The sequence below is a fragment of the Penicillium citrinum genome (assembly GCF_028827155.1).
Source record: "Penicillium citrinum strain IBT 23319 chromosome Unknown utg000006l:1.0-3011923.0:1.0-3012962.0, whole genome shotgun sequence".
Lineage (NCBI taxonomy): Eukaryota > Fungi > Ascomycota > Eurotiomycetes > Eurotiales > Aspergillaceae > Penicillium > Penicillium citrinum.
The window spans coordinates 440,137-465,271 of record NW_026622691.1 but is presented as its reverse complement, the minus strand read 5'-3'; the positions used below and the strand labels follow the sequence as shown (position 1 = coordinate 465,271).

The window sequence follows — 25,135 nt, the reverse complement described above, 5'->3', positions numbered from 1 at the left end:
ATGTTGTCCTCCGACCGCGACGCAATGAAATCCGAGCAATGCCAAAGTATCCATGTAAGTACCACTTTATTAGCTTGTGTTAACACGAGTATCCTATGGACTTTTCTTTGTATCTAACAGCTACAGTTCTATACCTGTCTAGTTCAAGAAATAAGATGATTAGTGCCAGTGTACATTTCCCACATTATTCATCTCAAACAAGGCCATTAACTCTAGTACACAATTGAATACATAGTATGCAGGTGTTCATAAAATACTAGTACACGCATGCCAGGGCTGAACTAAAGATAACCCCAATTAAAGACTTCTCTTGCTCAGCTCAGTCTCAGTCCAATCCCACAATTCCTTCCCCATCTTCTCACTTCGCACATATTTATTATGGGGTTTGTGATTACCCACAGGGACATAGTAAGCCCCATTAACCAAATCCTCTTTCTTCGCACCAGCAGCCGCCCAAAGCTCATTATATGCACCTTGGGAAACGGAGGATCCGAAAAAGCTCAGTGACTTAGAGCCGAGGGAAATGATTGGTGATCGCTGGTTGATAGAATCGTACAAGTCTGTAAGGATAACACCCGGGTGTACCGACACCGACGTAATTGAGGGATGTCGACGTGCAAGCTCTGCTGCGAATAGAATGTTGGCTGCCTTTGACGCGCCGTATCTAGCAGTGGTATCGACCTTTTTAAGCTTGTCTTGATTCAAGATTGTGTCGAAACCTGGTGCGTAATTGTGTCCGATTGAGGAGAGTGATACGACACGGACATCTGAGTTAGGCTTCTCTGCCGTCTTCAACAGAGTTGGTAATAGCAGTTTCGTTAACAGGAAATGCCCGGTGTGGTTTGTCCCGAGCTGAATTTCGTGGCCCAGATCAGTTTCTCCTGCTGGTAAAGCCATAACTCCCGCATTGAGGACGAGAATGTCAAGTCTTTCTGATTCGGCTTTGAATTTTTTGGCGGCGTTTTCAACGGAGTCGCAAGATGCTAAGTCAAGTGGTAGCCAGGTTATATCGACATCTGTGGATAAGGAAGACTTGATAGATTCAATGGCCGCCGTGGCTTTAGATTCAGATCGTGCTCCCAGGAAGATTTTAGCTGGTTTATGTTTTGAGAGTTGGAGAATTGTTTCTTTGCCGAGGCCAGCGTTTCCTAGAAAAAGTTAGGGATTGATACAAGTACGCAACTTATTGCTTCGTGATGGGTGTTTCAGGAATATTCCGGGGCTATTTTAACCCACCTCCTGTTACCAATGCAACTTTGCCTGTCAAGTCCGAAATATCATTTTCTGGATTGAAGCTAACACCACCGATGTAGTTGAAAGGGTTTGCGAAGGCCGCCAGAAAACCTGCCATTTTGGTCGTGAGGTGAGCAAATCAATGTAGATTTTTTTTGTTCCCTTTTCAACTTGTCGACGGAACGATAAATGATGGACCCACGCGGCGGCAGAGACATCTCTCATATAAGTTGAATCGGATCAATTAACTGCCCGATGATCGTCTAGAGAGTGGATCAAACTCAGATTTCAAGCTTCTTCACATGCACATGAAAATCACGTGTTATAACTATAAGTCCAAACGGAGATGCAGTAGATAGAATAGACAATATAGAATGATCAGAAAAGAAATGTAATTAGGTGGAATGTGTGAGAGGCAGATTTTAAGTTGAAAATAATGAGATAGGGATTGACACCGCGAATCTTTGATTTTGCATACTGGGAATACCGAGGCTGAAAACAATAAAAACCATCAACGCAGACGCATAGCTTTTAAAAGTTTGAGGAAATGGGAGTATTCAATCTAGCCGGATAGGTTACGGATAAGTACTTATACTTAAGAGCAAAGTACTTTTTTTTGGTCATTGAAACTGGGCCAGTGTGTTCTATATAATCTCAGCAGATGGCATTTTATTGAAATTTCTCATAGTTCGGTATTCTGAGTACATACTACAACTTTTCATTTAAGGTTCCATGATCGAATCCAGTGTTGCATCCTCGACTGGACTATATATAGTCTCTATACCCTGTCAGAAGCACGCTGTGTCACCACTGCCAATGAAACTATAGCAATGTTGTTGACAACGCTATCACCCAGTCAAGGGTTGATCACGACATTCTTGGTCTATTGGACAGGCTGGATCATTTATGCTCGCTTTTTCCATCCTCTACACAATATTCTGGGTCCCTTTCTCTCTTCCATCAGTAGGGCATGGCTTGTCTACAAATCAGCTAGAGGAGACATGGAATATACCCAGTGTGCACTCCACAAGAGATACGGTATACCATCATCCCATTACCTGTGGTTATACTCTAATTAAGTTTGTTTGCCGAATTAGGACACCTTGCGCGCATCGCTCCGAATGAAATATCCTGTTCAGGTCCTAGCGAAATCAAGGTAGGGCACCACTGATAATTAATCGAAGTAGGGATCTAGGCTTACTCTTGAAGACTATCTACGGAACAAAACCACATCTAAACAAGGTCGATCTACGCTTTTTGGAACCTTGTGCTCTATCTAATATCCTTCCAGACCGTTTTCTACGACGCATGGGGAAGTAACAAAGTGAATAAAGGATACGAGGGCCACTTCCAGAGTTGCGATGAAAATTCATATACAGAGCGCCGGTGTATAGTCAATTGTGTCTATTGAATTGCCAGTGTTTTGGAACCTGAAGACGCTATAAGCTCCTGTACGCAGAGTCTCTGCGATACAATGCGAGAATTCTCCAGGAGCAAGTCTAAGGTCGACTTAGCTTTATAGGTGCAATAGTAAATGATCTTTTCTCCCCCTCCAACTTGTTTTCATCGACTGACGTGTAAAGCTATGCCTTTGATGTGCTTGGTGAGCTATTCTTTGGGAGTAGATTTGGATTTATGGAAGAACGGATGCATGTTGGGAACTATATGAAAGCTATCTATTCGATATGCATCAGAAACACTATTGCTAGTACGCTTCCCTCATATTTGTCTAAATTCACAGCTCCGATTCTGGCCTCGTTCAATTCAACCTTTCGCGAGGCTATTTCAACGATCATCGATCTTGCCGTTGCGTCTTATGATTGCAATGGATAAGCGCATGCATGAAATAGAAGAGAAGAAAGATGATCGACGTGATATGCTTCGAAAACTGGTTGAACTCAGCGCTGGCCGAGGAGATAAAGTGAATTTCTCATACTCCGCATATACGTTCCGAATCCCATGGCTCATTGTAAGACATTCTATGTCTGGGACGCTTCTATTAGTATGCTAACACAAGACCAGTTTTGCTGGCGCCGATACAACAGCAATCGCACTGTCGAATATTCTAGGCCACTTGACAGAAAGCCTCGAGGCTTACGAAAGGCTTACTACTGGATTTGACGCCACTATTTCTAATGGACTCTTGTCTCTTCCCGTTAAATATAATGAAGCCATCAAGTTTCCATATCCACGGGCTTGTATCAACGAAAGGATGCGTCTACACCCTAGCGTGGGGCCCGGCATGCCACGAGAAGTTCCATCATGCAGGGTCAAAATTTATGGCTATTATATTCTGGAGAAGTTTATTCTTGGAATGGATCCAGCAGGTCTACAGTATAACACGCATGGGTTTGGTCCAGATGCAGAACAATATAACCCGGATCACTGGGTAGGAGCAGATGGCGAGCATATGGAAAAAGCAATGCTTCATTTCGGATATGGGACTCACATTTGCCTTGGGAAAAACGTGAGTCTCTGAAGAGACTTGTTTACCTTTGCATACTAAAGTTGACTTTCTTTTGCAGATCGCATTAAGTGAATTTTACAAGCTTGTTCCGCAATTATTGCGGGTATTTTATCTGCGTCCAACGAATCCAGCTAAGGGATTCGAGTCGCACAATTACTAGTTTAACAAAGTAATCAATGAGGATGTTCATTTTGAATAAAGGGTTCATTCATAGTATTCCCGGGGAAGGACTGTACCATAATATCCATATTAAGTATCATTGATGATATGTGGATATTCAACTCGACCCAAAAGTACATATTTTCGGGTATCTTGTTAACTATGGCTATTTAGTAGATGCCTTTCTTCGTCCAGTATACAACTGAGCCACAAGCACTTTTGATAGATCATCGCCTTATAACATAATTATTCAAACTTTTGAACCTGTTCATGTGAATTATTTCCGAATATTACCTCCTTTCTACACATTCTTCTCTCCTCTTCCTGTTTATACTTCACCCGACTGTAAGTAGAAGGCGGTAGCAAGTTCTGCCGCCCATCGCGCAGCGCTTCAACGCAGCTTCACGAATTACTTTTTCCAGCTCTTCTCCAATCCTCCTCCTACTCCCTCAACCACAAATCTCAATCCACCTCTCCGTCGAGCTTCCGTGAAAGTGTGAGCGACGACACAGCTCCACCACATTACACTTTCTCTTCGATTTTCACGATACCTCCAACCTTGAAACAATTCACCGCGCGCCCTTGTGATGACTCTCTTTTCTGGTGGCGGCGCTGCATCTGCGTCTGCCGGTGCTGCAAACACAACTGGTGACATCTCAAAAGATGTAGCGCTCAATCAACCCCCCGAGGATGGTATCTCGGATATGGCCTTCTCGCCGGCATCTGATCATTTGGCTGTTGCGTCGTGGGATAAGAAAGTTCGTATCTACGAGATTAATGAGCAAGGCTTAAGTGAAGGTAAAGCTCTTTTTGAGCATGAGGCTCCTGTTTTGAGCTGTTGTTGGGCTCCGGTAAGGCCTTTTTTTCTCTCTCTCTTTTTCTCTACTCCTAGTACTCATCCTGATACGGTTATGCCGGTCTCGGAATGACATAGCTAATTGATTCTTGTCTTTTCTAGGATGGTTCGAAGGTCGTTGGTGCTGGCGCGGATAAGGCTGCTCGAATGCTTGATCTTGGTGCTGGTGCTACAACCCCCGTACAGGTCGCCGCGCACGATGCGCCTATTCGAAGCTGCCATATGATTCCCAACCCGTCGGCCGGTGGATCTCCGCTTCTCGTGACGGGTTCTTGGGATAAGACTGTCAAATACTGGGATCTCAGGCAGTCGAACCCGATTGCGCAGATTGATTGTCAAGACCGCGTTTACACAATGGATGTCAAGAATAAATTGCTTGTTATCGGGACTGCGGATCGTTACATCAATATCGTTAACCTCGATAACCCGACGAAATTCTACAAGACTATGCAATCCCCCCTCAAGTGGCAGACGCGGGTAGTCAGCTGCTTTGCTGATGCTTCTGGTTTCGCTGTTGGTAGTATTGAAGGAAGATGTGCTATTCAGTATGTTGAGGAGAAGGACTCTGCTTCCAACTTTTCCTTCAAGTGTCATCGTGAAACTCCTCCCGCCAACCGTGATATCTGCAACATTTACTCTGTCAACTCGATCAATTTCCACCCCGTTCATGGAACTTTCAGTACGGCTGGTAGTGATGGTACATTCCACTTCTGGGACAAGGATGCGAAGCACCGTCTTAAGGGTTACCCATCTGTTGGCGGTCCTATCTCTAGCACTGCTTTCAGTCGCAATGGTAATATCTTTGCTTACGCTGTAAGCTATGATTGGAGCAAGGGTTACTCGGCCAATACCCAGCAAACTACCAACAAGGTCATGCTGCACCCTGTGGGACCAGATGAGATGAAGCCCCGACCTGGCGGTGCTCGCAAGCGGTGATTGAATTGATCGACTGAAGTGAAGTACAAAGAGGGAGATGAGGAATCTGGTTTGATTTCTAGAGCACCCTGGTGGCTTTGGCGCTATGAGCATGTAATGAAACTTTTTCTTTTCTATCACATCGGCGTGTATTTGTTTTTATTTGAAGAATTGCCAAATGGGAAAATTTATCACTGGTACCAGCACTGAGGACGCAGTATTCTTATACTAGCTAGTCTCAGTTTTCTATTCAGTTCCAAATCTAGACTATGTAGTGGTGTATGCTAGGTAAAAGATTGAGGCATTCTAACTAGAGCTCTCTTTAGTCCAAGTTCGTAAGTACAAGGACTGTTCAAGTATATTACGACTACAAGAAATCAAATATCTTGGATCGAGGATATAAAAATCATAAGATAGAATGCATCAATGCAACCAGTCTTTTCCAGAACACCGCATAGATTCATGTGTATAGTAAATGCCATTCCATCGTCGTAGATCAACCCCAAATCCCACTTCCCCATGACCATAAACCACAATATCGTACGCCACAATAGGAAATCATTTCATGCATACCCCATGCAGCGGGGTGGTTTTGCGATTTTGCACGCTGCTCAAGAGGTGGGAAGAGTAACCTGGGCAACACCATCGGTGACCTTCTCGACAGCGTCGGCATCAGCACTGGGACTCTCAACTCCACCCTTGGCAGTGGCCTCAACGCCCTTCTTTTCCTTCTTCTCCTTCTTCTTGGCCTTGGCGGCCGCCTTCTTTGCTGCTGCCTTGGCGGCTTCTTCTTCCTTCTTCGCTCGGTCGGCTTGGGAACCTCCGAACTGATCACGCCATTCGTCGGCCTTCTTGGAGTCGATACGGGAGAACAGGTACTTGGCCTTGCCAATCTTGTGACCGCCCTTCAGGCTAGTGGGCTTCCAGCCATCTTTGAGACCATCAAGGGATGGAATTAGAAGCAGAGGGGCATCCAACTGCTCCAGGATAGACTTCGCAGTTGTGGGCATGTATGGCGCGAAGACGGCGGAAAGCAGGTGGATTAAGTTCAGCACGGAACCGACGACAGCTGCGGCAAGTTCAGGCTCGTTGGCAATGAGAGAGTTGTCCAAGCGGTTAGCTTGGATCAAACCGTTACCGGCCTCGGCAATGCGCATGGCGGTAGAAACACCAGCACGCAGGTGAACGCTCTCCATCTCTTCGACATATTGGCGAGTGAGAGTGGTGACCTCCTCCAGGAAGGGGTTGAAGCTCTCTGGGATAGTGAACTCAGGGATAACACCGCCGTAGGAAGCAGTGACAAGCTTGATTACACGGTTAACAAGATTTCCAAGCTTAGCAAGCAACTCGCTGTTGTTGCTGTCGACGAAAGAGCGCCATTCAAACTGGGTGTCACCAGTCTCGGGACGGTTCTTGAGCAGGTAGTAACGCCAGACATCAGCGGGCACGCCGGTATCCTTAGCATTGGTACCGAAGACACCAACACCACGAGACTTGCTGAACTTTCCACCCTCATAATTCAGATACTCAGTAGCACTCAGGTGGTGATTCATAGTCCATGTATCCCGAGTACCAATCTGAGTAGCGGGGAAGATAACACTGTGGAAAGGAACATTGTCCTTGCCCAGGAACTGATACAATTGAACATCCTCAGGGTTGCGCCACCAGAGTTCCCAATCCTTGGTGTAGTTTGCGGTGATCGAAGGATATCCGATACAGGCCTCGAACCAGACGTACAGCACCTTATTATCATATCCATCCAGAGGGACGGGAACACCCCACTTCAAATCACGAGTGATACCACGATCCTTCAAACCCTCCTTCAACCAAGACTCGGTAATCACTCGCGAGTTCTTAGGCCAGTCGCCCTTTGAAATTGACTCGGCAGACCACTTCTCAACTTCCGGCTGAAGCTTGTCGAGAAGCAGATGGACGTGTTTCGTCTCGCGACGGACTGGAGTAGCGCCGTCAAGTTTGCAACGGGGCTTAATGAGATCGAATGGATCCAACAGGTGACCACACTTATCGCACTGATCACCGCGGGCATCGTCGTAGTGGCAGCGGGGACATTCACCCTCGACGTAACGGTCTGCCAAGAACGAACCATGTTGTTCACAGAAAGGTTGCTCGGCTGTCCGCTCACCTAGGAACCCATTCTCATAAAGACGCTTGAAGATAGCCTGGGAGATCTCGGTGTGCTTTTCAGTAGGTGTACGGCCGAAGTGGTCGAATCCAATCCCGAACCATTCATACACTTCCTGATGAATCTTGTTGTACTTTGCGCAAAGCTCCTGCGGGGTCACTTTCTCCTCCAATGCCTTTGTTTCCGTCGCAGTACCATACTCGTCAGTACCACAGATGTATAGTGTAGGACGTCCGCAAGCCTTGTGATATCTAATAAATGTGTGCGCGTCAGCTACAATTCCCCGTGAAATGGAAGTTGATATCGAATAGTGGGGGGGGAGGGTTGGATTTGAGTCATACCTCGCGAATACATCGGCACTCAGTACAGAGCCAACAACGTTGCCCAAATGAGGAACATTGTTCACATAGGGTAATGCGCTAGTCACAAGGATATTGCGCTCGCCCTTCTTGGGCAGAATTGGGTCTGAAGCCATATTGGTTTTTGGGAGGAGATGAGAAAAGAAAAGCGTGGAGGGGCTGTTGCGGCGGGAAGAAAGGCGGACATCTCGTGACATCCGCCCCGCATATCAAATTGAAAAAGAAAAAAAAAAATTAGATCATCCTTCTTTTGTTCTTTGAACATCGAATTGTTACAGCTTGGTACGATATACGATTGTCCATCATGGAATCCAATTTATTGGATAGTCTACTTGATCTTGAGGAACAATTTTATAAGGAGGGATATGATCTGGGTACTGCCGATGGTGCTCATGCCGGATATACCGAAGGCAGTGTCTTCGCCGTGGAAAAGGGATTTGAGAAGTTTATAGAGATGGGTCGTCTTTATGGAAAATCTCTCGTTTGGGCTCAACGGTTAGCGGATTCAAAGATCAAGTCATCTGAAACATCTGGGCAGCCATTGACTACGCCTCTCATGACGGAGACCCTGTCTCTTGATCCGTCGATAAGCAAGGAATTACCTCGATTACCTCCGACCAGTGCAAGACTTGCGAGAAATCTGCAAACTCTCATGGAATTGGTCGATCCAGCCTCGTTGGATATGAATAATACCGAGGAGGCCGTGAATGATGTTGATGAGCGGTTGAAAGGTGCGGCTGTCAAAGCCAAACTTATTCAACGGGCGATGGGTGAAAGTGAGGATATCTTAGGTTCGAAGAGACAGGAGGGCCAGAAGCCTGGAGATGGTACTGGGAGTATTGAAGATATCAGTGCATTGAATGTTCGTCACTGAGCTGATCTCTCACGGCTATACGACTACTTCAACATTGTTATTTGAGCTTCGCGTCAAGCTGGGGCTTAGATCCGTCGAAGGGAAGCCATTATACAGCAAATGAAACTGCAAATGCAAATGCAGCATATACTTCGATCGAAGACTCAAGTTTGAATCAACCCCCTATAAACGGGCACGCCTCGTCTCAAGGCAAAGCAAAGCCCAAATCAACTACTCTGCATCGCAGCTGTTCAACTCAAGAGGATCTCCCTTGACATTGAGAAATCATCGAATGATCGAATACAAGGCGAAGTACAAAGCGAAGGCACAAGGAGATGGATGTACAGCGACTAACCATCACTGAGCGGAATCTCAATGCACATTAGCCCTACGTGCTTCACTCATGCTTCACTCTTACATTGCAACGTGCAAATGAAGTCAATCTATGTTGATATCATAGTGCAACTTTTATGACCTAGAATATAAGGTATCACTTTTAATCATGCCGAGCCATCCAATTCGTAAATAGCCACTCCTCAAGATAACTTCCTCACAGATCCAAACTGCGAACAGCCATGGCCATAGCACCATCCTTCGTCTTATGACCGCCAATGAACCCACTAGCATGAACAAAGACAGCACCATCAGGGATCTTCTCTTGACCAGCCTTCTCAGCCTCAGTCGCCATCACCCCATCAAGGTCCTGATCACGAACTCCACGCCAAGCCTCGGGAAGAGGCTTGCGCGAAATAAAACTACCCTCAGACTCGGAGACACATTGAACACGCCACTTAGAATCCTCGGCTGCACTCTCAGGGTACAGTACATAGTAAACCTGCGCAGAATCATCGCCAGAGGCCTCTTGCTCGAAATTGTAGAGGTGCTCCTTCCAGGGAACGCCACCCTGAGGAAGAATCAGGATACGTCCGGAAGAATGGACCTCGTTGCGAGACTTGTAGGCGTTTCCGACGGTAGTACGAGCAGGCAACCACGAGTTACAAGCTTGGTGAAGCTTACGCGCGAAGACATTGCCGATTAACGTGCTTGCACGACCGAAAAGACTATCTTCATCTTGGGGTTCACCGGGTGGGCTTGTTGGGTCTGGGTTATTCATATCATTGATGATAGAAGCGAGAGTAACGCCGCCGTCCTTGAAACGCTTTTCCAGCTTCGCGGCGGATACAGCGGCGGGATCATAGGCGGAGATACCATTGTCGTTGGCGTCGATGGCTTCAATGAAATCGGTGTATAACTTCTCGTATAGCAGATCTACATCTGCGTGGTCGTGAGGGAGAGACATGTGTTGGGCAATAATTGCGCGACCAAAGTGCATGTAAACTAGACCTGCGGAAGAGAGCTTTGTCTCGTGCTTAGGGAAGAAGGTTGAGAAGGTTCTTTGGTGGTGATCGTAGCGGTTGATGGATGCGTCGTAGACTCCGCCGACATCGACTACTGTGTGGCATTCTTCCAATTGGGCGGGATCACGCGTGCGGACAAGAGGTGAAGAGGAGTAATCGGGTAACAGACGGAGCAGGTAGACAGCCAGAGCTTCGTCGGCGTGGAAGTGCCCGCTATCATCGTATTAGCTTTGATCTGTACGGGATATCAGCTCGAATGGAGCAGATTCAAGCTTACTTGTGAGTCCCGATTAAAGGAGACTGAGTCTTCAGCTTCTTTGCAACAGTTTCGGCCATTTTGAAGTATTGACGAGCACGAAACATCCACTTGTCGGCGAGTTCGTCGGATTAGAAAAAGGCTTAGGAACTACTGGGCGCTGGCTGGCTGAGCTTATCAGTATCCTTATCGGGTAATAGGGCATATCATTAGGGTGGATTGAGTCACGTGTAGTGGCATATATCACATGACTATGTGGTTGCAGATGGGCAGAAGTACCGGTACTTCTTTCAGTAGGCGATAACTAATGGTATTCAGGTAGCAGTACATATAGCTGGGTTATCTGATGGATCGAGTTTAGAGATGATCTGATCAGTAATTCACCAGTAATTTATAGAGTAAACAGTCAGAATAGACGCTACAATATGCATTCAATTTCAATAACATCACGAGTATATATTTACTGCTAATTATATGCTCTATTGTATACTATGCAAGTATGTACAAATGTGCTCAGACCGCCAGGCAAATCTCCTTCAGTTCTAGTACCATCGTCTTATTTTTTTTTCGTTTCAAATACATTCTCAATCAATAATATTTATTTTTTTTCTTATATTATTCATCTTCATTTCCTCCATCATACATAGTATACAACTATACTTTGGTGATCGCACGTGAAGAGATAAGCTCGACAAAAAGAAAAAAAGAAAGTCGTGTGCCTCCCCTCTTCCATTCTTCCACCACCTCCCATTTCCTCCGCGCGCCCTGCGCGTCCCTCTCTCTTTCTTCTCCTCCTCTTCCTCCTCTTGTCCCTCCTCGATGTGGCTCTTCCGAGTGTTTTCGTCGGCCATCTTTTTAGCCGTCACCGTCTCGTCGATTCCACTCGCCTTCGATGTGGGCGGCAAGACGTGCGGTCTGGCCTTTTCGTTATCCCTGGCCACCTTTTACTTTCTCTTCTCATTATTGAGACTGACGACCCCTGATCGCTCATGGATTCGCTCATCGCTTGTCGTCGTCATTCGCTCTACGCAATGGATCTTGATTCCTATCTTGTTGATCTGGTCTCTAAACCGGTTCTCCGTTGATCCGGAGAATCAAAGCGGTGGTTGGGTGGAGCGTACCTTTAGTGGGAAACGCGCGCAGGATAGTTCTGTCAATGAATGGCTTTTCGGTCGCGATGGGTTGGTGGAAACGGTTACTTTGGGAAATTGGGATCGTTTGTTAAGATGGTCTACCCCCGTTTTTCAGTTGGTTGAGGGCTTTTGCAGTTTGTTGGTTATACAGGCCGCTGGACAAATCACTCGCTGGCTTGTGAATCGCGGTGGTCGAAGTGATAGCTGGATGGTATGTACCCTCTCTTTTCGATGCGCGCGCAAGTATTTGGTAGCCTGAACTGATCCTAATCTCTCTCTTGCAGATCGGTTTGCTCGTCCTCTCGGCTACGGTCATCTCCAGTTCGGTCTATTTCCTCTGGCGCGTCCTTCAATTCCCCGAAATTTCTAATGTTGATGCTGCTTTGATCGGCGTTTCTGTGACATGCGCGGTGATTCTTTGCGCTTGGGGAATCGGCAGTGGTCGTGGTAATCCCGTCGAAAGCTCATTACTCTTCGCCTACATCGTTCTCTGTATTTATCAAATCTTCACCGATTATCAACCATCACACCCAGTCGAACAAATACCCTCGCCTTCACAAGCGGGTGATTTCCCGCCTCTCCCGCCTATCTTTATGGCATCTTACACGACTCTGATGCATGCGCTCTCTCTCCTCCCTTCCATCATCCATGCGCTGTTCAACGTGATCACGGCAGTCTTCAGTGCCGTCACGCCATCCGTCTTGATTTCGCTTGCTTATCGTCTCCTGGTTCTCTATGCGTCGACGCGCATTATCCCCGCTGTTCGTGAAGCCGGTGCTCGTGCTCTTTCTCAAGAAGCTTCTCTTGACGACTCGGATGCCGCGGGGCAAGTCCTTGGGTTCTTGAGCTATTTCTCCCCGTCTATTCTCATTGCCGTTTACACTAGTCTTTTGATGCAGCACTTTGCGTCTGCATCTCAAGCTATGGGAGGTAGTGGTGAATGGTGGAGCAGTCAAGGTGGTGGCGGAGGTAATATGTGGCGATGGATCAATCTAGCATGCACGATGTCTCTCTATGCTGTTGAGTTGTGGTTGGGAGAACATGATGATCTTGATCATGGTCTGGCGGGTCATTGGAAGACCGACTGATTTACTGCATTAGACCTCAAATGGTCACTTAAAACTCCGGCAGTCGTTTCTTACTCTCTACCCAAGCAATCTACGATCGCTGCATGTCACATGCATACGCCACACACTACACGCGATAGTGCATTCTTCAAGCGTCACATCCACACTTGAATAAACCGGGCTTCTTTGAAATGACGCGCCCATTCCATCCCGATACCAGCAAGAAATGCAAATGCCCATGCCCGATCAGCAAATGGATATCATAGTGTCTGGCTTGATCGCAGCTAGAAGCGATATCCGATCTCCCCACCCACCCTATTTGACGCTATACACGGGCGCAGTTGGGCTGGGTCCTGACATTCATGACATCTCACTTTCTTCTACGTGTATACACCTTGTCAAGGTGCACACAATATCACCCCTGTTACGGAGAGGAGTAACAGGCTCAAGTCCCATCTTCGGTTCGGTTGTTACTGAACTTTTTTTTCCTGATCCCCCTTTATGATTCAATCCCAATGATACCAATTGCAATTTATTTTCTTTTTCGTTGCTATTTCTATTATCATTTTGGCTTGGCAATTATACCCTTTCAGTCAATCATACGAGATCCTATTATATTATCGATCTATTGTAGTATGGGCATGAGTATGCACACTTATCGTAAAGAGTAGAATAGGTACTAACTACAATTAATATTACACCATATAGAAATTGTTGATGAACGTAGATATCATTGACTAATTCAGATCAAATACAATCACCAAGAATACAAAGAATATCGAAATTGAATGCAAAATATTCGGGAATAGAGTCACAAACTATGCGAAACAAGAAAATATTGCCACTCCTCAACTGACGGGATGAACAAGTGCTTCTTTCTTGCAAGTATTGAGCTTGAGCATTCAGCATTGCATTGCATTCAGCATTGCTATACTCGCAAAGTCACTTTCATTTTCAAGTATTTCGATCTGGTTTCCGACCTGTCCTGCAGTACCGACGCAAAACCAAGTTATCATCCCCATAGCGCCAGGCTTTTGAAAGAAAAAGTAAAAGTAAATCAACGCAGAATTCCCGACCGGAGAAAACAGAACCATGCAATGCATCGAGGAAGGATCTTGTCCATATCAGATCGGATCAGATCAGATCAGATCAGTGCAGCGTAGTGAAGTGAAGTGTACAGTATTCTGTACAGTACTAGAATACCCTCACTGACTTGTATGATTTGACTGACAATCACCGCTGAATAGGAACACCCTCTCGAGTAGGCGGGGGACTAACACTAGGATCTTTATCCTCAGTCTCATTTGGACCAGCCGATCCCTCACTGAGACTAGAACCTCGTTGAAGAAATCCTTCTTTTGCGGGACTTCGGCTTTGAAATCCGACTGAACCGGGATGACCGCTGATACTTCCGGGGAGCTGTTGACCGGTGGTGTTGACGCTGCCGCCATTACCTGTTGCGGCGGTGGGGTTGTTGGCGCCCGGTGAGGTTGCGGTTAAATGGGGGATATTTTCGGGGACGGGGTGGCGGGATCCGATACTTGTTACGTCGGAGGCTTTACCGGCTTTGCTGAGGGCGTAGTCGCCTGAGTCGAAGTATTTGCGTTCCTGGGGGGAGGAGGGGATTGTTAGTGGTGGTTGATGGTTGATGCGGAGTGGCGGGGTAGATGAGCTTTGTGATAGTACTTTGTGAATGTAGAGTGCGGTAGAGGTGGGTTGAATATGGGAGAGGAGTGGAGTGGAGAGAATAGATGCGAATTTGAATACCTTGAGTTTATTCTGGAGCAAGTCTTTCTTGTTGGGCATCTTGCCATATAGACGAAAGAGGCGCTGTTCATCGGAGGACATGGCCTGGAGAGAGAAGGAGCAGATTAGCGGGAGGTTGACTGGATGGGATTGAAGGGGGGTGTATTTGAGATCGAAAGACATACGCTGATGTCGACTTTGTTCTGCTGGTGAGGATTCATGATGGGTGGATGATGAAGGGGAGTTGAGTTGGAGGGAGAAAGTGAAGAAGTGAGGAGCAGGTGGGTCGATTTATACGCTGCCATTCTCAGACAGAGTACTCAAGCAGAGTGCCAGTATGTATACCTATACATATATCTATATATATATATAATGTATTTGTTTATTTTTTTATATATGATGTCTAGTCTATTCTCTATATATATTTATATACATATCTATTCTGTAGTATCCCATATATGCCTGTAGTATCCCTTCTCATGTTCTGCTACGTCATGGGTATTGCAGCTATAATGAAGATAAGTACCATCCAATCGTAGAATATGAGTATATTATAGAGTAGAATACGAATCTGCCATTATATTATTATACTAGTATACTATACTGCACTCGTAGTAGTGTATCTACTGTATTATATTATCATACTATACTTGACTACTCTACTGCTCTGCCCTGCTCTGCCCGCACAAATTTGAACTTCATTTTCCCACTGCCACCCCCACTCAACTGTGTAAACCAACAACCATGAGCACACAACGAGCCTTCGTCGTCGAACATCTCGACCCCGAATTAGGTCCCTGGTCTGCTCTAGAATACGCCTGCATCGCTCGTGAATCTCATGCCCGCAATGCCCGATTTCTGCTAAGTTCCGTCCCCGCGGAACTGCAGATGCCCGCAGACCTCGCTGCCACTCAAGGTCTTGAGGTTGAACAGCGCAGTGTTGAGGAGATCTTTGCTGATAAGAAGGATCGAGTTTGTCTTTTGGATCCGGCTGCTAAGACTGAGTTGAGTCCTGAAGATGGTGATCAATTTGATGTCTTCCTTTTTGGTGGAATTCTTGGTATGATTTTTTTTTTCTCTTTCTCTCCCTGCTCCATTCCCTACCCATTGCTGTATCCGTTGCTGTGCGGTCTACTTGACTAGAACTGACATTTATGGTTGACTGCAGGTGATGATCCCCCTCGCGGTAAGTCCAATATCTAGAGTATCTGTATCGGTATTTGTAACTGTATCTTCTTGCCTGCTAACTTTCGAACAGACCGGACCTCGGAATTGAGAAAGAAGGGCTATGTCGGTCGTCGTCTCGGTCCTAAGCAAATGACCACCGATACAGCAGTGCGAGTTACTCGAATGGTCGTTCATGAGAAGGGTATGTTTACTTATGTAACTTGCGAGTTGAAGAATATCTGAATCTGCCAGCTAATCATTTGTTTGATGAAAGTCCCCCTCGAGCAAATCCCTTACGTTGATTACCCGGAGATTCTGATCAACGAACATGAACGGACTGAAATGCCCTTCCGCTATGTCAAAGATGATGCTGGTGAACCTATCATGCCTCAGGTGAGTACAGTATCTTATTTCTCCAGCGCTAAATCCTTAGGGCCTGTGCTGAGACTCTTCAGGGGATGGTGGATCTGATTAAAAAGGATGCCGACAAGGCGATTGATCTGTTCTAATCAAATAAAATTACATTTTGTGTTTTTTTGTTCTTTCTATCCTTTCTATTTGCTTGATTCTCCTTCTTCATCTCTTCTATCTCCTTTCTCAATTCCTTTTCTTTTTCTATTCTTTCCTATTCTCTTCTTATTGACTCTCAAAATGGGCAAGGGGCTGCGCATGTTTTATATCATACAGTACTGTTTTCGTATTACACTCTACCAACTAGTGTAATCTGGTTTAATACAAGTATTACCAATACCATACTGTACACCGCCTGCTTCGTCATCTCTTTGACGTTTCGCAACTCCTTCTTCACTGCCAAAACTGTCTCCATTTCTCATTCCTTTTTCACTCTTTACTTCCTCCGGCTTCGATGATCGCTTGAAATCGCGCATCGTCCGTGCCGGACCCTTTTTCTCTCATTCACTTCCCCCCTCCCCTCACACCGACCCATGATTCTGCCTCCGCATTACCTACGATGATGCCTATACCTTCCATGGCCCGCTCAACAGGTCGTGCCTTGACGGCACTGTCCTGGGCTCTCGCCGTGTTCGCTGCTCAAGCTACTGCGAAATCTGCCGCCGATTACTATGTTCGTGATTTACCGGGTGTACCGACGGACGGTCCGCTATTGAAGATGCATGCTGGGTGAGTGGAGAAGATACGTGGTGTAAATAGAGTCAGGGTTCTAACGAATTATATACTTTCTCTTTCGCAGACATATTGAGGTTGATCATGAAAATAATGGGAATCTTTTTTTCTGGCATTTTCAGAACAGACATATTGCGAATAGACAACGGACGGTCATTTGGTTGAATGGGGGTCCCGGGTGTAGCTCTATGGATGGGGCGATGATGGAGGTTGGTCCATACCGTGTGATGGATAATGGGACCTTGGAATATAATAAGGGGTCTTGGGATGAATTTGCCAATTTGCTCTTTGTTGATCAACCTGTCGGTACGGGGTTCAGCTATGTGCAGACGAAAGATTACCTGCATGATTTGGAGCCTTTGGCGGATCATTTTGTGATTTTCTTGGAACGCTTCTTTGAATTGTTTCCTGAATATGAGAAAGATGATGTGAGTAATTGTTTCGGGTGGAGGGAGACGGAGAGGAAGGATTCAAGCTCATGCTAATTACTTGGTAGATCTATTTCGCGGGTGAATCCTGGGCTGGTCAGTCTATCCCTTATATTGCCAAGGCAATTCAGAAACGAAATAAAGCGGCGAAGGAAGAAGGGAAATTGAAATGGCCTCTGAAGGGTCTGCTCATTGGTAATGGCTGGATCTCACCCAAAGATCAGTACCCCGCCTACTTCGAGTTCCTCGAGAAAGAAGGCTACATCAAGCCAGGGACCGATCTTTACTCGAAGATCGATGCATTGAACAGGTATTGCAAGAGTCAATTGGATTCACCTGAATACAAGGATACCCTCAATCTGAGAGCTTGTGAGACTGTCTTGGATCAATTCCTGAAACTCACCGCTGAAGATGGCATGTGCTATAACATGTATGATATGCGGTTGAAGGATACTCAAGACAACAACTGTGGCATGGGCTGGCCTCCAGACCTGGACAACGTGGTACCTTACCTCAACCGACCCGATGTCGTTAAGGCCCTCAATGTCAATCCTGCAAAAGCACCTGGCTGGCAAGAGTGTCAGGGTAGCGTCGGTGCAGCCATGTCTACCCTAAACTCCAAGCCATCCGTTGACATACTACCTGGTTTACTGGAATCTGGTCTAAACATCCTGCTTTTCAGCGGTGACAAGGACCTCATCTGCAACCACGTCGGTACAGAAACTCTTATTCACAACATGAAGTGGAAAGGTGGCTCTGGCTTCGAAACTTCACCGGGCGTCTGGGCTCCCCGACACGACTGGGCTTTTGAAGACGAGCCCGTCGGTTACTACCAGCATGCGCGGAACCTGACCTACGTCCGTTTCTACAACTCCAGCCATATGGTCCCATTTGATCTTCCCCGTCAAACCCGTGATATGCTCGACCGCTTCATGAAGGTCGACATCGCTAGTATCGGTGGTCGCCCCGCAGACTCACGGATCGACGGTGAAAAACTACCTCAGACTTCTGTGGGTGGCCAAGCGAATAGTACAGCTGCAGAGAAACAGGAAGAGAAGAAGATCAAAGAGACCGAAATGCACGCCTACACTAAGTCCGGCGAGGCAATTCTGGTCGTTGTCATTATCGGTGTTCTTATCTGGGGCTTCTTTATCTGGCGCAGTCGTCGTTCTCATAAGGGGTATCGTGGTGTCAATGGTTCTGGCGATGTCATGCCGCGGTCTGTCCTGGATCGATTCGGTAACAAGCGATCAACGAATGATGTTGAGGCTGGTGACTTTGATGAATCTGAATTAGACGATTTGCACTCTCCTGGTATTAACCGGGAAGAGCATTATGCTGTTGGTGATGCTAGTGATGAGGAGGATACTCGTGAAGCACGCGGTCAACAATGAGATAGCAACAGCATATTGGTACGGTGTACTTTGCTTATTCCCCTTAAATGTGCATATTCAGAGATGGGTCAATTTGGTGTTTTATACAATTCAATTCAATTTTCATTGTTTAAATGGAGTTTGTATTCTTTTAACAATAATCTATACTCTTATACAGTCACACATCAGCTGGACAGCTGATCCTGTAATCATCCTGCTCGAGATATATCCATGCTGCAACCGCTGTACTTCATAGCATCTTATATGTTCAGACAATCACCGCTGGAAAGTCCACACTTTAACACTTCCATCATCAGCAGTTGTAATAAGTACTTCCTCATCCTTTCCATCCTCGGAAACACCCCGATCAGCACGCTTCGCCCACGCAGCATGATTGATCTCGTAAATCCCATGTGCCCCATCCAAAACCGAAACAATCACCCACTCCGTTTTCAAAGGTCTATCAACATCCATAGCCTCGGATTCTCCCTCTGCAGTTACGGCCGCAGCTGGAGCACCGCTTTGAACAAATCGTTCTTCATAGATGACAATCCTTCCATCCGCACCAACAGAAGCAACAAGTCCCGTCTTCCGACTCCATGCAACAGCATAAATAGCCAGTTCATGCGCATGAGGGAGGATAGCATCTTCCTCCCAATTCTCGTCACTGCCCGTTGGTCGAATGATACTAGGAATCCCGGTTGTAGCAGATGAATTGATTCCATTGATTCCTTCTTTTGGTAGTCGACGCCATACTCGAACTGTCCGATCATCCGAACAGGAGATAAGTCGTGGACCAGAGAGCACACGCTGCTCACGCCACTGTCCTTGAATCGTCTCCGCGTCGACGTCAGGCGCGGTGGTGGTGCTGGTAGATGGCGTATTATCCGTACCCTCCCAATCAATAAACCAAACTGTTCCCTCATGTTTCTTGATACAAGCAACTTGACCCCAATCATCAAGATCTTCTCTCCAAAGTCGAATTGTATCATCGTATCCACCACTAGCAAGGCATTCTTCAACAGGATGCCATGAAACACACTTCACGTCGCCGGAATGTTCTTGCATTACGGCTACCGTTTCGAAATTGTTGTCGCCATCATCTAAATCTTCCCAGATCCAGATTGATTTGTCTCGTGCACAGGTTGCTAGTAACATTCCGGATGGAGACCATGAAACGGATTTCACTTCGCTATCGTGTCCATCTAATAGAACTGCGAAACGCCATTCTTCGTCATCGACTTCCTCAGTGTCTTCGTTTAGAGATGTTTCTGCGGCTGTGGATGTTTGACCGTATGTATCCCATCTTCGCCAGATTCCAACTGTTGCGTCGAAACTTCCTGTTGCTAGGACGCTTTCGCCGGTTATGTGGGGTTTCCAGGCCGCTGTTCGAACGCTGCGTTTGTGGCCACCGGTTATTGTTGAGAGGAGGGTGAAGTTTGTTAGGGAGTAGATTCGGACTGTTTTGTCGGTGCTGCAAGTTGCTACTATTGGGAGGGTTGGGTGGGGTGCTGTGAGCCAGGTTCGTTCGAGGGATGGTGGGGTTAGAGGGGAGAGGAGGATTAGGGATGGGTTGGGGGTGGAATTGGACATTATGAGGAGCTGAGAGGAGGGTGAAAAGGGGAGAGAGAAAAAGCCCTGAGGTTGCCCTGAGGGGAAAGTAAAGGAAGAAGTTGTCGTGCGGAGGAGAAGTGGCGGAGGGGAAATTTTGGCGGAGCTCCGATAAGGCGAGGTGGGGGAGATTCATACAGTAGGGTTTGGGGATACTTTAGCGGTGATGTTTTTTTTTTTTTGATTATGCGATTGGTGAGCTATGATGAATGATATTACTAGATAAATTCAGTAATACCAGAAATAAAATTGAAGCAAAGATATTCGTTGATTTCTTCAAGCTGTAGGGTTATACGTATGACTCAGCAGATCTATAGAGGGCTAGTTACCTTTAGTAGTAGAATATGTTGAAAGCACACTTCGAGGGTATATTAAGCATATTAGATCTTTGATAATTAGTATATGTTCTATCAAACGCATTAAGTAATTACTTAGTTCAGAATAACAGCATTGATGTTATATCGAGTATTATTATTTGCCGTATACATCTGATGTGCCGATGTAGTTAGCGAGAATACTATAAGAATCTTCCTTTCGTCAGATATTGTCCAATGCTATATAGATGCAAGGCTAAAGAGATAAAGCTCACTAGAGTACTAGTAGATGCCATCCACGATCTGCTTCAAGGAATATTTTCTTTGAGAATCAGTATGTGACTGGCCTAACACGTATCATTTTTTTTTTCTATAAGCATACACTATTAGTGTCATCTCTCCTTTCACCAAAATCTGACCTCGCACCTCTCCTATATGATAAAAGAAAAGCGTGAAAGACCCGAATGTGTAGTCTCGCTCTGAACCTCGGTATATCCACTACTAAAATATGTCAGGGATAGAGCAATGAAGAACTTCCAACGGAATGCAAGCTAGACGAAACTTGAAAGAAAGGACGTCTTCAAAGGGAAGATGAGTTATAAAAGACCTGCAAAAACTGGAGAAGAACGACTATCTCACATACCAAAAACCATTGCACTGGAAATGGTAATGAATCGATTGCTGATAGTGGCTCCAGACCTAAAATGATACAGAACAGATCAGCCCTGACACTGGTGCTGAAAATATGAAATTATTTATTTGACGGACAATGCTTTTATGTTTCCAGCGCCAGTATCAATGTGGATCTGTTCTGTGCCATTGTTTGTCCGGGCTAATCAGGGCCAAATGGTTTGAAACTAGCCTTTTTTCTACGAGATCAGAATCTAGTATTCTACAAATCGAAGTACTGGATAGTGTTTAGCAGATGGAACTTGAATCAAGTTTATTTCTTTTGAATCCAGTAGGGGGAAGATTCATAGCTCTAGATGGCTTGTTTAGAACAATTTATCTTTTGATACTTTGGACTATCGATTCTCGAAATGAGTGTATACGCTACTAACAATTTTCATTGCATACTAGGGTACAAGCTAGTATTTGTTCACTAGACAAAAAGACAATGGACCATAGAACAAATCAATTCAATCACTAGTAAGATGCAGAGACCGATTCTTGAATTTTTTCCAAACATGCTAGCTACCCGAGCGAATTCATCCAATTTCTCTATCACGTGGTTCTTTTGTACAGAGGACGAAGTCTATTCGAGATCGAAGTGCCACATAACTCATTTCAAGGACCGGGATAGACGCCATACGACACCGCTATGATATCAAAGACTTCTCTGCTACAGGTCCTGTGACAACTATCTCCCCCTTTCATAAAAGCCTGGCCCCAGGTGTATGTGGAAGAAGAGCGTGAGAAAAAAAGAATATCAGAAATTATGTTCGATATACAGATTCGAATATAGAAATTTCTGGTGTCTGAAAGTTTTTCTGGTTCTGTTTCAGTTATTATTCTCTCTGATATCTATCCATTACTGGCGTTGAAAAATTTCTCTAGATCCGATAATATTATTCTGTCTCTACATTTTTAGAAGCAATAACATATTTTGCAACGATTCTGTAACTATTCTTTTGAATGGATTTTTTCATTTCCGCGCTTTCGAGATCATTGTTTGTTTGAGAAATGAATTCCTGCTGGATGTCACTAATAGTCACTACACTCTTCTCGAACTCTAATGCCAAGATACACTAAACCGTCTTTGCATACATGGGAGCGACGTCAGACCGCAATACGTCAAATCTCTACCGTCTAACCATAGAGTGAATCTGGCTTCTACTGATTATGTTCTTTCAGTTTCAGAGCGGTGCTCTGCTTTCTTTTGGTAAATTTCACCAGACAATCTACGCCAGGCCATGAAAAAGAATTATCGCAAGCTTTAGTAGCCCTTTCGGCATTGAGTCTCAGGAAACAGGGAAAAAGTGCAGATAGTGACAAATATTTCCGGAAGTACTGCGCACTTTGCTTTAATTTATTCCGGAGATTGAGCAGAGCTGTACAGGTAATAGCTGCTTGCAAATATACTGTAGTGTTATAGTAAAAGTATTGTAGCACCCAAACAAAATACCTAAATTTATTAAGTTCATTCGTTTAGTTACCTAAAATGTGTGCTTCCCCGCTTCCCGGAAATCTCGCCGAGTTTAGATAAGAGTGAACTCTATCTACATCTTACCCCATGGATCACGCGCTGCTGATTTTTGGATGGTGTCAACTTTTTGTTATCATTTTTGTGAAAATGCGTTTGCCATCCTTTTTTGGCTTCTTTTGCCTTTCCTTGGCTGCTTCCGAGACGCAAAAGACTCTTCAAGGGCATGAATACCACTCTGCGTCGCCCTTGGATTTGTCTTTCGACGAGAAAGTCGAGTGGGCCCTGAAACATTTCAAAATTCCAGGTCTGGCTGTTGCAGTATCTCACGGAAAGATATTTTCGAAAGTGAGTAAACGAACGATTTAATGGTCAGCTACGAGCTGCTTTCCGGTCCTTAAACTAACAAAAGAATCATGGAGGGCTACGGTATATCAGATACCCTCACTTCCCGACCAGTGACAGAACACACTCTGTTTTTCACGGGAAGTACGACGAAAGCCTTCGTTTCTGCTGCTATCTCACTCCTCGTCGATGATGATATCAATTTTCCAGCCGTCCATTGGGACACACCGGTTCACACTCTTCTTCCAGCAGACTTTGTACTTACTGATCCGTGGGCTACGTCGCAAATTACGATTATCGATATTTTGTCGCATCGCTCTGGTATACCACGCCATGACTGGGTTTGGCTTGCCAATATAACACTCCAGCAAGCGGTACAGTCAATCAGATATCTTCCCTTTACGGCCTCTCCGCGGTCAGAATGGCAGTATTGCAACCTTATGTACAGCGCAGCTTCCTACCTGATCGAGACTGTGACGAACCAGTCCCTGGAATCTTTTTTACGAGATAATATCTGGTCGCCACTGAATATGACCGAGACTTATCTCTCCCTCAATGAAGCTCAATGTGCACGACGAGATGTTTCACAGGGATTTTATGTCAACCAAGACGGCAGAATTACCTCCACTGATCGTGTTTTCATCGAAACCATTCGCGGCGCAGGTAATATATTGTCGTCTGTTTCTGACTATGCGAAATGGGCTTCAGCCATGCTCAAACGTGGGCCACCCTTCTCTCAATCAGGTTATGCGACATTCCTCGGCAGCCATTCTATTGTGTCACGAAATCCCATTGAGCCATTCCAAACTCCAACGCTTTATGGACTGGGATGGATGTCACAAGTATATAAGGGCGAGGTGATAGTATCCCATGAGGGATCCCAGTTCGGGTACGGAGCGTGCGTTATGCTTTTACCAAAGCGGAACTTTGGACTTGTGCTGTTAGGTAACAATATGAACGGTGTTAATGCCGCGGCAAATTTGCTTGCTTATCATCTGATCGATAAAGAATTGGGTGTTCCTCCGGAAAGCCAGTTTGACTGGGCTGCAAGGTATGCGACATTGTCTTCCATCAGTTTGGAATATTGAGTTACTGGTAGTATTGGTTCTGACTTAGAATAAACAGAGGAGATGCCTTGATCAACGACACACGACTTTCCGACGACTTCCTGTCAAAGCTTTACCCAAAGATCCCTTGTCCTCCCTTGCCAAGCCCTCTCAACTTCTCTACTTTGGAAGGATCCTACGTACATCCAGCTTATCCGGACTTGGTGTTAACAAGCAACTGCACTGGAGACGATAGAATCTACAAGGGGCTGAACCGAACAATCCCTGATCTGTGTGCCTCCATTGTGGATTATAATGAGTATTCAAGAGATATGGCAATTGATCTTTTTCATATTACCGGCACTCATTGGCTTCAAATCGCAGTGCGGTGGGGTGTTCCCATCGCCGCTCGGGTCGAATTTCAGGTGAGCCCTGACAGCTCAGCGAGATGGCTCGGAATTGGGATCGAGCCCTCAATGGCAAAAAGAGGAGAAAAGATATGGTGGAAACATGTGTTGTAACTCAAAAGACAATGAAATTAAAAAGAAGCTGGGTACTGGGAGCGATCTGGAAACCGGGTGCAATAAAACCATCTATCCGGATATGCAGGTAGATTTCGTATATCGAATCCTAAGAATTTGTTGATAAGATAACTATTTCCGAAAATACTGGTTTACTAAACACAGTATAGAAAAAGCTTGATCCCTTTACTCTTTTCATCGCTTCAGGGTCGATGTGCGCCCCGCGCGCATCTTCCAGTTTACGATGCACTGCCGAGACCACCGGGAATTTCGAGCTTTCCAAAGGCGGCTTATGTATATCTTGGCATTAAGATTCGAAAAAAAAAATGCAAGAGGGTAGGTGGTGACTGTTTTCCAGAACTACTGCATACTGCAATTTTTCATTCATGACAAACATCTGTCGAAAACTCGTACTCGGCATAGTATCTCTAAATCGACACCCTAGTCTCTACCGGAAAGATGAGATTGAAATTGCTTGGTCATAGATCTCGAAATAGTA

At 45.6% G+C, this 25,135-nt stretch overlaps 12 protein-coding genes across 12 annotated transcripts; 7 read left to right on the top strand and 5 right to left on the bottom strand.

Annotated features, from left to right (window-relative positions):
• Window positions 1-297: 297 nt before the first annotated feature.
• On the bottom strand, window positions 298-1,351 carry N7469_006694 (uncharacterized protein; the record flags this gene model as incomplete). The annotated part of the gene is made up of 2 exons (XM_056645612.1): window positions 298-1,148; window positions 1,237-1,351. 2 exons carry the CDS (start codon window positions 1,349-1,351, stop codon window positions 298-300), a joined length of 966 nt encoding a protein of 321 aa, XP_056499053.1.
• Window positions 1,352-2,063: 712 nt separating this feature from the next.
• Window positions 2,064-2,755, top strand: N7469_006693 (cytochrome P450; the record flags this gene model as incomplete). Its single annotated transcript, XM_056645611.1, has 4 exons — window positions 2,064-2,271; window positions 2,331-2,389; window positions 2,525-2,619; window positions 2,653-2,755. 4 exons carry the CDS (start codon window positions 2,064-2,066, stop codon window positions 2,753-2,755), a joined length of 465 nt encoding a protein of 154 aa, XP_056499052.1.
• Window positions 2,756-4,446: 1,691 nt separating this feature from the next.
• On the top strand, window positions 4,447-5,651 carry sonA (putative nuclear pore complex protein (SonA); the record flags this gene model as incomplete). Its single annotated transcript, XM_056645610.1, has 2 exons — window positions 4,447-4,710; window positions 4,818-5,651. The coding sequence occupies 2 exons, from the start codon at window positions 4,447-4,449 to the stop codon at window positions 5,649-5,651; spliced, it is 1,098 nt and encodes a 365-aa protein (XP_056499051.1).
• Window positions 5,652-6,241: 590 nt separating this feature from the next.
• N7469_006691 (methionine--tRNA ligase MES1) lies at window positions 6,242-8,248 on the bottom strand (the record flags this gene model as incomplete). Its single annotated transcript, XM_056645609.1, has 2 exons — window positions 6,242-8,024; window positions 8,115-8,248. The coding sequence occupies 2 exons, from the start codon at window positions 8,246-8,248 to the stop codon at window positions 6,242-6,244; spliced, it is 1,917 nt and encodes a 638-aa protein (XP_056499050.1).
• Window positions 8,249-8,436: 188 nt separating this feature from the next.
• Window positions 8,437-9,006, top strand: N7469_006690 (Yae1 family protein; the record flags this gene model as incomplete). Its single annotated transcript, XM_056645608.1, has 1 exon — window positions 8,437-9,006. The coding sequence occupies one exon, from the start codon at window positions 8,437-8,439 to the stop codon at window positions 9,004-9,006; it is 570 nt and encodes a 189-aa protein (XP_056499049.1).
• Window positions 9,007-9,535: 529 nt separating this feature from the next.
• On the bottom strand, window positions 9,536-10,679 carry N7469_006689 (MYG1 family protein; the record flags this gene model as incomplete). The annotated part of the gene is made up of 2 exons (XM_056645607.1): window positions 9,536-10,556; window positions 10,621-10,679. The coding sequence occupies 2 exons, from the start codon at window positions 10,677-10,679 to the stop codon at window positions 9,536-9,538; spliced, it is 1,080 nt and encodes a 359-aa protein (XP_056499048.1).
• A 739-nt stretch (window positions 10,680-11,418) lies between these two features.
• On the top strand, window positions 11,419-12,820 carry N7469_006688 (ICE2 family protein; the record flags this gene model as incomplete). Its single annotated transcript, XM_056645606.1, has 2 exons — window positions 11,419-11,943; window positions 12,017-12,820. The coding sequence occupies 2 exons, from the start codon at window positions 11,419-11,421 to the stop codon at window positions 12,818-12,820; spliced, it is 1,329 nt and encodes a 442-aa protein (XP_056499047.1).
• Window positions 12,821-14,032: 1,212 nt separating this feature from the next.
• Window positions 14,033-14,766, bottom strand: N7469_006687 (camp-regulated phosphoprotein/endosulfine conserved region-domain-containing protein; the record flags this gene model as incomplete). The annotated part of the gene is made up of 2 exons (XM_056645605.1): window positions 14,033-14,650; window positions 14,731-14,766. 2 exons carry the CDS (start codon window positions 14,764-14,766, stop codon window positions 14,033-14,035), a joined length of 654 nt encoding a protein of 217 aa, XP_056499046.1.
• A 523-nt stretch (window positions 14,767-15,289) lies between these two features.
• N7469_006686 (SAM-dependent methyltransferase) lies at window positions 15,290-16,221 on the top strand (the record flags this gene model as incomplete). The annotated part of the gene is made up of 5 exons (XM_056645604.1): window positions 15,290-15,605; window positions 15,714-15,731; window positions 15,804-15,914; window positions 15,987-16,105; window positions 16,168-16,221. 5 exons carry the CDS (start codon window positions 15,290-15,292, stop codon window positions 16,219-16,221), a joined length of 618 nt encoding a protein of 205 aa, XP_056499045.1.
• A 461-nt stretch (window positions 16,222-16,682) lies between these two features.
• Window positions 16,683-18,677, top strand: kexA (serine-type carboxypeptidase kexA; the record flags this gene model as incomplete). The annotated part of the gene is made up of 3 exons (XM_056645603.1): window positions 16,683-16,852; window positions 16,923-17,283; window positions 17,352-18,677. 3 exons carry the CDS (start codon window positions 16,683-16,685, stop codon window positions 18,675-18,677), a joined length of 1,857 nt encoding a protein of 618 aa, XP_056499044.1.
• Window positions 18,678-18,932: 255 nt separating this feature from the next.
• On the bottom strand, window positions 18,933-20,249 carry cia1 (iron-sulfur cluster assembly protein CIA1; the record flags this gene model as incomplete). The annotated part of the gene is made up of 1 exon (XM_056645602.1): window positions 18,933-20,249. The coding sequence occupies one exon, from the start codon at window positions 20,247-20,249 to the stop codon at window positions 18,933-18,935; it is 1,317 nt and encodes a 438-aa protein (XP_056499043.1).
• A 2,891-nt stretch (window positions 20,250-23,140) lies between these two features.
• On the top strand, window positions 23,141-24,636 carry N7469_006683 (serine hydrolase domain-containing protein; the record flags this gene model as incomplete). Its single annotated transcript, XM_056645601.1, has 2 exons — window positions 23,141-24,120; window positions 24,195-24,636. 2 exons carry the CDS (start codon window positions 23,141-23,143, stop codon window positions 24,634-24,636), a joined length of 1,422 nt encoding a protein of 473 aa, XP_056499042.1.
• Between the last annotated feature and the right edge of the window lie 499 nt (window positions 24,637-25,135).